This window comes from Artemia sp. Qi Xiang Cuo, chromosome 7 (assembly GCF_049724085.1).
Source record: "Artemia sp. Qi Xiang Cuo chromosome 7, ASM4972408v1, whole genome shotgun sequence".
NCBI classification, from domain to species: domain Eukaryota; kingdom Metazoa; phylum Arthropoda; class Branchiopoda; order Anostraca; family Artemiidae; genus Artemia; species Artemia sp. Qi Xiang Cuo.
The window spans coordinates 74,073,010-74,085,284 of NC_142800.1; the positions used below are offsets into that span (position 1 = coordinate 74,073,010).

At 38.4% G+C, this 12,275-nt stretch overlaps 2 protein-coding genes across 2 annotated transcripts in view; one reads left to right on the forward strand and one right to left on the reverse strand.

The window, feature by feature from the left end:
* The window catches only part of LOC148950672 (uncharacterized), a 122,265-nt gene extending 114,079 nt beyond the window's left edge, over nt 1–8,186 (reverse strand). The window contains exon 1 of the mRNA XM_089091700.1: nt 8,095–8,186. Within this exon, the coding sequence (XP_088947826.1) occupies nt 8,095–8,098 (4 nt within the window). The 5' untranslated portion in view covers nt 8,099–8,186. The remainder of the gene's footprint in view (nt 1–8,094) is intronic.
* A 2,237-nt stretch (nt 8,187–10,423) lies between these two features.
* The window catches only part of LOC148950674 (uncharacterized), a 96,670-nt gene continuing 94,818 nt past the window's right edge, over nt 10,424–12,275 (forward strand). The window contains exon 1 of the mRNA XM_089091917.1: nt 10,424–11,343. Within this exon, the coding sequence (XP_088948043.1) occupies nt 10,424–11,343 (920 nt within the window). The remainder of the gene's footprint in view (nt 11,344–12,275) is intronic.

Sequence of the window (12,275 nt, forward strand, 5' to 3'; positions counted from 1 at the left end):
CAGATTGGTTTCGACTGATCTGCCTGGTTGGAAACCATGTATCATAGCAACATGTCTGTGATTTCACCAACTAGTGAAATATTTGAAACTAATCTCAACAAAGCTTAATTGGCAAAATCATGGCTCACAAAAAGGGATGCAGCAGATTTCCTGCAGCCCTTTCCTCACTAACTGACATACATAATATCCATTTATTATACTAGCAAGTTTGATTTTTGGTAATTTAAACTACCACAATTATTTCTGAAAAGAGCATTAAATAAAGAATCAAATTGTACTACTCTTTTTGTTTTTTAGAACTTTTCCTTCAGAATAGCCACGACTCTCCAGTGTTACCCAAATGGTAGAACAGCAACTATTCTATTTGGGGAGAGCATCAAACAAGGAACTACTGTTTTTGTTTTATAGTATTCCCTTTGAAGGAACGTACTATCTCACTGGTCCTACCCTATTACATTAGGGAGGAGTGTTAAACAGGAAATTGGGCAGATGACCTAGTGTCTTTTTGCTATTATAGCATTTCCCCCAAAGAGGAAAAAAAATTCTACATGAGAGGCATTTTTCTATCTTGAAAAGTAATTGAGGAAGGTGAATGAAATTCCCAAGAACAAATCCAGAGCATCAATGGCCCTAGGTAGGGAAAAAGTTCCAAAGTTGTCAGTAGCAGAATTCCAAAAGCTGTCAACACTTTAGCAGCACAACTTGTGTTTTGATAGCTTTGCTTTGAGTGAAAGTATTTTTATGTGTAAAAATGGTATTTTCAGACAAAATCTGCCAAGAAATTTGAAAACTGCCAAATAGCATTGCTACTTTGCTACCCCACTTTCTGCACAGTGCAATAGCCCCCTGGGGAGGTATTCTGAAATATCTACCTCTACCCCTTCTCTATTTAAAGGGCATTGACCTTCAATGGCCTTGGTATCAGTTTAGGATATCTACTCTCATGAAGGAAACATATTTCATAGGCAGCGCACTAGCGCTGCCTAAGTAAAGAACAATGTGGGCACAATGTGTTTTTTTTTTTTCTCCATACCCGGAGAAAAAACTTCATTTTCTTTCCTAACTCCATTTTCTCCATACTCCATACCCACATCATATCAAAGGAGTTGTTGTAGAAACTTCGAAAAGGGCTCATTCAATTAGAAATTGGAGTGGCTAGTGCCCTTTTTAATAGTCAAAAGTGATTGGAGGGCAACCATCCCCCCCATGCCGATCATTTCCCCAAACACTTCCAGTCAAAATTTTGATGCAGTCATTTTGTTCAGCATAGTTGATTTCCAGATAGAAAATATCTTTTTGAGGAGGACACTTCCCCACAACCCTCGGGGCAAGGGTTTTAAGTTATGCCCTGAGGGCATATAAGAACAATGTTGGCACAATGTACCCTTCATTATTTTTTTTCCTTTAGAGCAGAGCCCTTCAAATGGAAAGGGTTGTCGTATAGACTTCAAAAGGGGCTCATTTGATTGGAAATTGAGAGTTCTAAGGCCCTTTTTAATAGTCAAAAGTGATTGGAGGACAACTAGCCCCCCCCCCCCCCGCCCATAATTCCCCCAAACACATCCAATCCAAATTTCGAGAGTCATTTTGTTCAGCATAGTTGATTTCCAGATAGAAAATATGTTTTTGAGGAGGACACTTCCCCACAAACCTCAGGGCAAGGGTTTTAAGTTATGCCCTGGGGACATATAAGGTTTTTATAGAAGGCGTTGTCGTAGAAACTTCAAAACAGGTGCATTTGATTGGAAATCTACCCTTTTTAATAGTCAAAAGTGATTGGAGGGCAACTAGCCCCCCCCCCCCGCCCATCATTCCCCCAAACACAACCAATCAAAATTTTGAGATAGCCATTTTGTTCAGCATAGTTGATTTCAAGATAGAAAATTTGTTTTTGAGAGGGACATTCCCCCACAACCCTCAGGGCAAGGGTTTTAAGTTATGCCCTGGGGGCATATAGGGTTTTTATAGAAGGCATTGTTGTAGAAACTTCAAAAAAGGCTCATTTGATTGGAAAATCAAAGGGCTAGTGCCACTTTTAATAGTCGAAAGTGATTTGAGGGCAACTAGCCCCCCCCCCACACCCATCATTCCCCCAAACACATCCAATCAAAATTTTGAGCTAGCCATTTTGTTCAGCATAGTTGATTTTCAGATAGAAAATATGTTGTTGAGGAGGACACATCCCCAAATCAGTCGGGGACAGGTTTTTAAGTTATGCTGCGAGGGCATACAAGAACGATGTTGGCACAATGTACTATTTATCATTTTTTTCCTTTAGAGAAGGGTATTTCATATGGAAGGGGTCATTGTATAAACTTCAAAAGGGGCTCATTCGATGGTAAATTGAGTTCTAGTGCCTTTTTTAATAGTCAAAAGTGATTGGAGGGCAACTAGCCCCCCCCCCACCCATCATTCCCCCAAACACATCCAATCAAAATTTTGAGATAGCCATTTTGTTCAGCGTAGTTGATTTTCAGACAGAAAAGATATTTTTGAGAAGGACACTCCTCCACAACCCTCTGGGCAAGGGTTTTAAGTTATGCCTTGAGGGCATATAAGAACGATGTTGGGACAATGTCCTTTATATTATTTTTTTCCTTTAGAGCAGGGGTACTTCATATGGAAGGGGTTGTCGTAGAAACTTCAAATGGGGCTCATTCGATTGCAAATTGAGAGTTCTAGTTCCCTGTTTAATATTCGAAAGTGATAGGAGGGCAGCTAGCCCCCCCCCCCACCCATCATTCCCCCAAATATATCCAATCAAAATTTTGAGATAGCCATTTTGTTCAGCATAGTTGATTTCCAGATAGAAAATAATACTTTTTAATACTCAAAAGTGATTTGAGGGCAACTAACCCTCCTCTCACACCCACCTTTTCCCCAAACACATCTAATCCAAATTTTTAGATAGCCATTTTACACAACATAGTTGAAACTTTTGGAAATAACGTCTTTAAGGATGACAGCCCCTCCCCCTACAGCCCTCAGGGCAAGGGTGGTAAGTTATGCCCTGGGGGCATATAAAGTTTTTATTGAAAGAGTTGTCGTAGAAACTTCAAAAGGGCTCATTCAATTGGAAATTGAAAGGGCTAGTGCCTTTTTTAATAGTTGAAAGTGATTGGATAGCAACTAACACCCCTCTCACACCCGCCATTTTCCAAAACACATCCAATCAAAATTTTGCAGGCCAAATAATAAAGTACAAATAATACGCTGATTGATTTGAAGAGTGGAAGAAAAGACGAATTGAAATTGAAATGATCCAAATATATTCATAATTGCTATTTCCCTAGTAGGGACAGCTCTGTGCCACGGTTTGTTGATTAAAACACAAGGGGCTCTGCCCCTTGGGGTCCCTGACGCCTGTTCACTTGCTTTGTTGTGCATTTTTTTGCCTTTGGCTTGCTTTGACTGTTAATGTGCTTGCTGCAAAATCTCACAAATTCCTACATATTGCAACTTCCAATTGCTTAAAAGTGCTTATCAAACCCTTTATACCCTGATTTGAAACTTAGTGCTGTGCCTGCTTTTGACTTATATTGCTTGCTTAATTTATTATTGACTGAGGGCCCCCTCTGCTTGTAGCCTAGCCTAATTTTTTTATTTATTTGACAATTTATTTCCTTTTGTGATTTAATTTTGTTGTTTAAATTGTTTTAGCCCTTTGAGGTTTTATTTGTGATGACTAAAAGGATGGTTAGTAGTCCTGTCACCTCTGACCCAAATAACTCTAGTGTAAGGATTTTGGATTTAGGTGTTGAAGGTCCAAATGAGACCAGTAGGCCTAGGCTGTTGACATTGGGATGTAGAACAGTTATTGCCAAAAAACTGTTTCAACATCTCCTAAATCATGAGTGCAGGGGCCATTATGGTTCAATGCTAGAAAGACTTAGACCAGATGGCTCCATTATCATAATAGCTCTGAACCAGTCAGTAGCTGCTGCTATACTTTCTATTTCAGATATAGCAGTAAATGGATGCTAGGTAAAGTTTGTGCTTGGTCCTAGCTCTAACCCTTCTTTAATCAGAAACAGAAAAGGCATTGTCTTTTTCCCATCAGAGGAAGTCACCCATCTGGATTATTTTACCAAGAAGGTCCAATTTGATGACAGAATACAACAAGTGACATTGGCCTTTAAAAACCAAAGCCCATCAATTATCCCTTTGGTTTGCACCTTTAATCGGGATGTTCAGTTTCCTCTGAAAATCTCTGTTTGGGGTGCAAGGTATACAGTTAAGCAGTTTATCCCCCAGGTAATTCAGTGTTTCAATTGCCAAGGTTTTGGCCATATTGCCTCAAATTGCCACAGAGGCAGAAGATGTCTACTTGGTACTGGACAACACACACTCAATGAATGTCTCCAATCTAAAACAGTCAAGCAAGATCAGGTACTCAAGTGCCCTAACTACACTGGTATCCATACTGCTAATGCCAAGGAGTGCCCAGTATTCATGGAGGAGAAAGCAATTATAACTTACTCTTTCACCAATAATGTCTCCATGAGGACTGTTGCTGAGGTTTTGAAGAAAGGACTTCCTAAAAATACAGAATGCATCCCCATAGTACACACAGACTCTTTCCCTCCACTGACTACTAATCAGCTGAGGAACTCAACTTGAGGTACATGGCCATGTTTGAAGGTGTTGCAAAGCAGATCTCTGATCTAACTCAGGTTATTACATCTATTTGTGAACTTCTTTCTAAGTCAGCACCAAGACCTTTTCAAAATGCAGCCTGTAGCCTAAAAAAGTCAGTTCAAAACCTAAATAGAGAAGGTCCATTCCTTCCCACAATGTCAGCAGATACCAGCAGCCCTGACCTAGTTAGCCTAGATAAGTCAGTTGATAACCTAGTAAGTAGCACAAATAGGTCACATGGAAACCTAATTAGAGAAGGTTCATTCCTTTCCACAATGTCAGCAGATACCAGCCACCCTGGCAAAACAGAAAGGAAACGTAAAGGAAAGGAGCCTGTACCTAGCACAGAAGGTGCTACAATTCAACCTAGGGCCAGACCTAGAATGGCCCCTTCTCAGACAATTGACTAGTTATCTCTCCATTGTTTTCCCTTGGGTTTGGCATGATTGACCAAGCACAAACTTATTCAGTAATTTGGTTAAGACTACTGGTTTGGTTCATTCCTCAAGTTTTTTTTTTCCTGCATGTTTCCTTTCTTAGAGTTGCCTTATTTGTTTATATTTTGATCTAGGTGACAGGTTACAGGTTAAATGCATTATTATTATAATTGAGTTGTATAAAATTTGTATTTGTTGTTTGATAAGGTATTTGCATCATTATGGTTCCTGTTTATAACTGATGACAGGTGCTGATGGGGTTAACCCCTAATATAAGCAAGATAAATGGTAGATGGCTCCATATCATTTTAATATTGATGGTCATGATGCCCCTCCCATATTATTTTATTTTAGAGTTATCCTTTTTTCTATCTTATTTGTTTTATTATCCTTATCTATCCTTTCATATTTTATCTGATTAATTTTTATATATGGAGGTATGTAATAGGTTATAATGTGAAAATGTACTATGTATTATATTTGTGTTGTATATGTATTTTAATTGCTGTATGACAAAGCACAGTTGCATCATTTTGATTCCTGTTTTTCAATGCAGGCAGTTGCTGCTGGGGAATTACTCCCTACTAATAGCAAGATAAGTGATACATGATCAGGATCAGTGAATATTGACCAAAGTGACACCTAAGCAAGCTAGTGATTACAGAAGGCACAGAATAATTGATTGATACAAACGCATATGACCTTTTGGTTGAAAGCATCAAACCCCAAACAACAACAACAAACTATAAAGTCTTAAAAACAAAAACATTTAAAGTGTTATTTTCTTTTTCCCTGAAAAGACTATGTCAATACAAAATTAACAGAAATTAATTTAAAAAACTTTTTCCACAAAATAAGTTTTTAAAAGAAAAGTAAAGAACTCCAAACAAAAAATTAGCAAAAATAAAATAAATAATCTACCAAGCATGAAACTATCACAAATCAGCATCAATAAATAAATGAAACCCAAAACAAACAGAAATTACAATAATTAACTGAGTCAAACTCAAAACAAGCAGAAATTAACACAAGTTGGGCACAAAACCCCTATGCTTTCCCAAGGCCAGAACAAAATTTGCACTTTACTGAAAAAATACAAATGAATTTGCAGTGTAAGTTTATTATACATTCACTGATGCTTTGCAATCAAGAGGTTAATATCACTTGATTTATGAAAGCTAAAGAAGTAAAAACACTAGTTTTTTTCAGTAAAGTGCAACTTATGTTCTGGCCATGGGAAGGCATAGGGGTTTTGCACCCAACTTATGGTAATTCCTGCTTGTTTTGAGTTTGACTTGGTTAATCATTGTAATTTCTGTTTGTTTTGGGTTTCATTTATTTATCAATGCTGATTTGTGGTAGTTTCATGCTTGGTAGATTATTTGATTTTATTTTTGCTAATTTTTTGTTTAATGGAGTTCTTTACTTTTCTTTGAAAAACTTATTTTGTGGAAAAAGTTTTTAAATTAATAAAAAATAAAAATCAATTCTTGCTAAATAATATGCAAAAATTGTACTAGATAGATTCTCTAAGTATACAGAAGTTTCATTCACATTTTTTCATTAACAGATGAACTTTAAAATCAATTTTTCTAAGGTCAACTCAAACATCTAAATAAAATAAAAGCAGTGCAATTAGATTGATTATTTTATGCTTCTTTTTAACATAATAGTTGCTACTCTAACAATACATTCTCCTCACCTCCCCCCCACAGGATGGTTCCATATTTAGCCTTAATAATGTATTTCTTGGTCAATTTAATCTAGTCATGCATCATAACTCACTCTTATGTTAAGCCAGTTATTCTCTCAGTCTGGAATTTACCTTTGTTTGTGACTGAGTATGTAACTTACCAAAATATTGTTTGAAATGATTCTGAAAAGTGGATGATAACATGATAATCTGATTAATAGAAATATCATGCTAATTTTAAAGTAAGAATCTCATTGTTTCAGTATTTTCTTTTTTTACATTCTAAGGGCTATCTATGGGATCATCAGGCAGGGGAGAGGGAAGAGGTGCATTGTCAGAGAAGGCACATTGGAATAATATTTTATACTTTACTTTTGAAGAGGCTATTATATTTGTAAAGAGCATAAAAAAAAGGCATCAAGTGGTATATTCACTTTATTTGTAAGTCAATAATATGATTTGGAAAAGACTTACTGTTTTAAAGATAGGCCTATGCAAATCCATTTCCTAAATTTTGGAAATAAAACATTGATATGGCTTAAAATTCTCCTCAAATAATTGAAATTATATTTTTAGAGCTAAAGCCAGAGAAAAAGAAACTAATAACTGAAAATTAAGGTAAAATGTTGTTTTGTCAAAATTTCAATGGGTATAGACCACTCATGTAAGCAAATTTCAAGACCCTCTAGAGGGAGAAGGAGTAGAGGTAGGTACTTTAAAATACCTTCCTGGGACATACTTTGGTCAATATATACAAAATCATATTATTGAGTTTCAAATAAAGTGAATACACCATTTGATGCCTTTTTTTATGCTGATTACAAATATAATAAGCATTTCTATCGGAAATGAATTTCAGCCCCCCCCCTATATAGGCTATACCTAACCCAACCTAACCTATCCCTGAATTGGCATATATAGGTGGGGGGCTGAAATTCATTTCCGATAGAAATGCTTATTTTATTCGTAGTCAGCATAAAAAAAAGGCGTTAAATGGTGTATTCACTTTATTCCTAACTTAATAATATGATTTGGTAGATATTGACCCATATTTAAGCCTGTAGAAAAATCCCTGAAACTTTCATTTTTTTAATCCCACCTCATTCCAAAATAGCCAAAAGTAGCTAAAGTAGAATTTTATCAATGAAACTACATACTTTCTTGAGTTGGCCCAGATTTTTGTATTCAACAATTAGGCTAGATCTAGGATAGCCTAGTTAAGCATGACTCTTTTCTGAAATGGCTGCATTTTTTATCAGATGTTCCTGACATATCTAAGTCTTCTGAATTGATAATGTCCTTAGGAGACATTAAAATGTCACAAACCCATTATTCAGACTTCCAACGCCAGCAATAGCTGCCTAGTGATTTCTAGCCTAGACAGCACATGAAATTATATTTGAATTGTTAGCAAATTTGCCGATTAGATCACGCAGAACTGCCAACTGAAACAGCCTAGAATCGAACAGAAAACCGTACTCTTTAGTTTTCCCTATATTTTATCCCTTTGAAATACAAGTTGTGTTTCAGAACTGCGTGGTGCGATTACACCGGACCTTGTGCCTATCGGGCCTGCGCTAACAGGGCCTCACAAAAAAACGTGGAATGTACAGCTGGGGTTTCTAAATGTGGGCCCTTTTTATGTGGAGCGGGGTCAGCGGTTGCAAAAGTATTAAAACACCGTTTGTTAGGGCCTTTTGACTTTTGAAAGATGTAGTGGTTGCAAAAACAGTTTGACAAGGGGGAATGGCAAGCAGCTTGAATGTAGTTAGTTCCAGGAGCGAACTTCAACAATGAAGTAGGGAGTGGGTTTGAGTTACAGTCTGATGTGCATTATGTTTCGCAGAACTCATCCCTGAGTCTTCTGCTGGAAATGTGAAAGAGAAAAATACTAAAGGGTCAGGCACTTCCAGACTCTTCTTTCAGACTAAACTACTAAATTCAGTCATGCAATAACGAAATGTACTTATATGAACAAAGCATTTTGTATAGAAGGAGTTGTTGTAGAAACCTCGACAGGAGCTCATTCGATTGGAAATTAAAAATTCTAGTGCCCTTTTTTAGATTCAAAAGGGATTGGAGGGCCACTAGCCCCCATCCACGCTCACCATTTCCCCAAACACATCCACTCAAGTTTTGACAAAGCTATTTTGTTCACCTTAATTGAAAGGCACACTAGGAATGACCCCCCCCCCTTGGAATCCTCAAGGCCATTGCTATAATTTATGCCAGTTGCCCAATATTAACATATTATATTTTTAAGTGGTGGTCGTATAAACATTGGAGGTGGTTCATTTGACAAGAAATAACAAGTTCTTGTGGCCTTTTTAAGAGTCAAAAGTGATCAGAAGGCAACTAGCCCCCCCCCCCCCCCCGACGCCCTCTTTTCCCCAAATTAAGCTGATAGCAATTATGAGATAGCAGTTTTGCTCAGAATAGTCTAAAGATTATATATAAAGATCTTCGGGGTTGACATAACCACGCCCCCCTGTGCCTGGGGACAAGGGTTGTAAGTTATACCCCGGGGTGATATAAGGTTCTTATGAAAGGGGTATATAAGCTTTAGAGAAGACTCCTCTGACTGGAAATTGGAAGTTCTAGTGCCTTTTTTAGAGACAAAAGTGATTGGAAGGTGACTAGCCCACCACGCCCATCATCAGAGGCAACGCTATAGTGTTGCCTATAATAAAGACCATAAGGCTTCAATGTTTTACTATTTATTTTTTTTTCCAGAGGCATTTAATATGGAATGGATGGCAGTGTAAACTTCGGAAGGCGCTCATTCAATTGGAAATCAGAAGTTCTAGTGCCCTGTTTAAGAGTCAAAAGTGATCGGAGAGCACCTGGCTCCCCCCCTAATGACCTTTCCCCCCCAAATGCATCAGATAAAAATTTTGAGGTTGTTTTGTTAAAAATAGTTGAAAGGTCAGATAACAAAAATTCCGTTGTCGACACAACCTCCCAGGGCCAGAGGGCAGGTGTTGTAAGTTATCTCCTGGGGGCATATATGATTCTTATGGAAGGAATGCTCTCATAAGCTTCAGAGAGGGCTCATTTGACTGGAAATTGAAAGTTCCAGTTCAATCTTTAAGAGTCAAAAGTGATCAGAGGGCCGATAGCCCCCCCTACGCCCTTTTCCCTGCAAATGTATCAGATAAAAATTTTGAGTTAGCCATTTTATTAGGCAGAATTGGAAGGTCAGATCAAACAAGCTCTGGTGTCGACAAAACCCCCCAGGGCCCGGGGGTACGCGTTGTAAGTTATGCCATGGGGGCATATATGGTTCTTATGGAAGGGATGCTCTTATAAACATCAGAGAGAGCCCATTTGTTTGGAAAGGGAAAATTCTAGTTCACTTTTTAAGAGTAAAAAAAGATCAGAAGGTAACTAGCCCCCCCCCCCCACATGCCCTTTTCTCCCAAATGCATCAAATACAAATTTTCAGATTCCATTTTGATGAAATTAGTTGAAAGGTTAGATAGCAAAAACTCTGGTGTCTACACAACCCCCAGGGCCCGGGGGCAGGTGTTGTAAGTTTATCTATGGAAGGGATGATAGAATAAATTTTAGAGAGGGTTCATTATGATTGGAAATTGAAAGTTCGATAGTTCCGAACCTCTCTAAGGTAGCGGAATCATTTATATATCGTGAACTTATGTCACAAGTCCGGGGCTCTCTTGATCCATACCAATACGGGTGCTTGGAAGGTAGTAGTACAACTGTTTATCTTGTGCGTCTGTATCACCTTATTGTTGAGTGGCTTGACCAAGGAGGCACAATTGTGGATCTCCTCCTAGCCGACTATAGAAAAAACTTCGACTTGATACTCCATTATACTGCAGTGAACAATCTGAAGGTTATGGGAGCTTGCAGACATATTCTCTTATTAATAATAGATTTCTTACGCGACCGACTACAGAGTGTATATGGTCTCTACCCAGGGGAGACTGATTTGGAATGGTCTGAGCTTACGTGTGGTGCCCCACAAGGAACTAAACTCGCTGCCTTGTTGTTCTTGGTAGTGACCCACTTCGTCCCTGCTGATTTTGACGAACGGTTCAAATTCGTAGATGACCTTTCCACCCTCTTAAAATACCTCATTGAGAAGTCTCAAACCGTTCCCCAGTTCAGTGAATCATTTATCGTCAATTTTAGAGGCCAGTGTTCTGAAAACAGCCTCCGAATCAACAAAACAAAAACCCAAATTCTTAGATTTAACCCTCTCAAACGGGATTTTCAGTGCCCCCTTCCATCATGCCAAAGTGCATTGTTGGTAGTTATACTTGGTGTTACGTTCAGCGTTGACTGTTCGTTTAGCCTCCACATCCAAGGGGTAGTGAAAAAGGCGAACTGTGCCATGCGTACCCTTTTACTGATGCGAAGATTTGGTTTTTCAGTGCCGCAATTAAATTCAGCCTACCTGGCATATATTCGCCCGTTATTAGAGTATGCGTACCCTGTATGGGGTCCACAGGTTCAGAACACTGCCTATATGAGCGAAGTACTCGAATCAGTCCAGAAAAGAGCGGTGAAGGCCATACTGTCTGATCAGTACACCGATTACGAATCAGCACCGTCTGAACTAAATTTGCCGTCACTCCACGATCGCCGTTTTCAACTTATCTGTAAATTTGGTCAGTTTCTTCTGACAAGTGATAAACACAGAAATATATTACCCCCAATGCTGACAAAAAAAGTAACTACAAGATCAAAAGCAACAAAGTTAGCCCAGCCCAAGTGTCGCACTAATCGCTTCAGCAATTCGTTTGTTTCTTTTTATGTTTCTGTCTACAATAAGTGACATGTGTATTAATTTTTTTGTGTCTTTGTTCACTTTGTAAATAATAGCGCGATAGTCGGGATTTAAACCCTGACTACGAAAGCTTTTATGTTAATAAATGATTCTGATTCTGATTCTTTCTAGGAGTCAAAAGAGATCCGAGGGCAACTAGCCCCCCAGTCCCACGCCCTTTTCCCCAAACCCATCAGATAAAAATTTTGAGATAGATATTTTTTTTAATAGTTCAATCATAAGATAACAAAACTCCAGGGTCGACACAACCCCCAAGAGCCCGTGGGCAAGTGTTTTAAGTTATGTCCCGGGGGCTTATAAGGTCTTTATGTAAGAGGTGGTCGTATAAACTTCAAAAGTGACTCATTTGACTTTTTATGAGTCAAAAGTAATCGGAAGGTGTCTACCCCACATACGCACGCCCTCTTTTCTCCAAATGCATCCGATCAGAATTTTGACATAGCCAGTTTGTTTGAAATAGTCGTATAAACTTCGAAGGGGGCTCATTCGATAGGAAATGGAAAGTTCTAGTGCCCTTTTCATGACTGTCAAGTAATCAGAGGGCAACTAGCCCCCCTCTTACGCACTTTTTCTCCCAAATACATCAGATAAACATTTTGAAATAGGTATCTTATTAAAAATAGTTAAAAGGTCAGATAACAAAAACTACGGTGTTGACACAAACCCCAGGGACCGTGGCAGGCGTTGTAAGTTA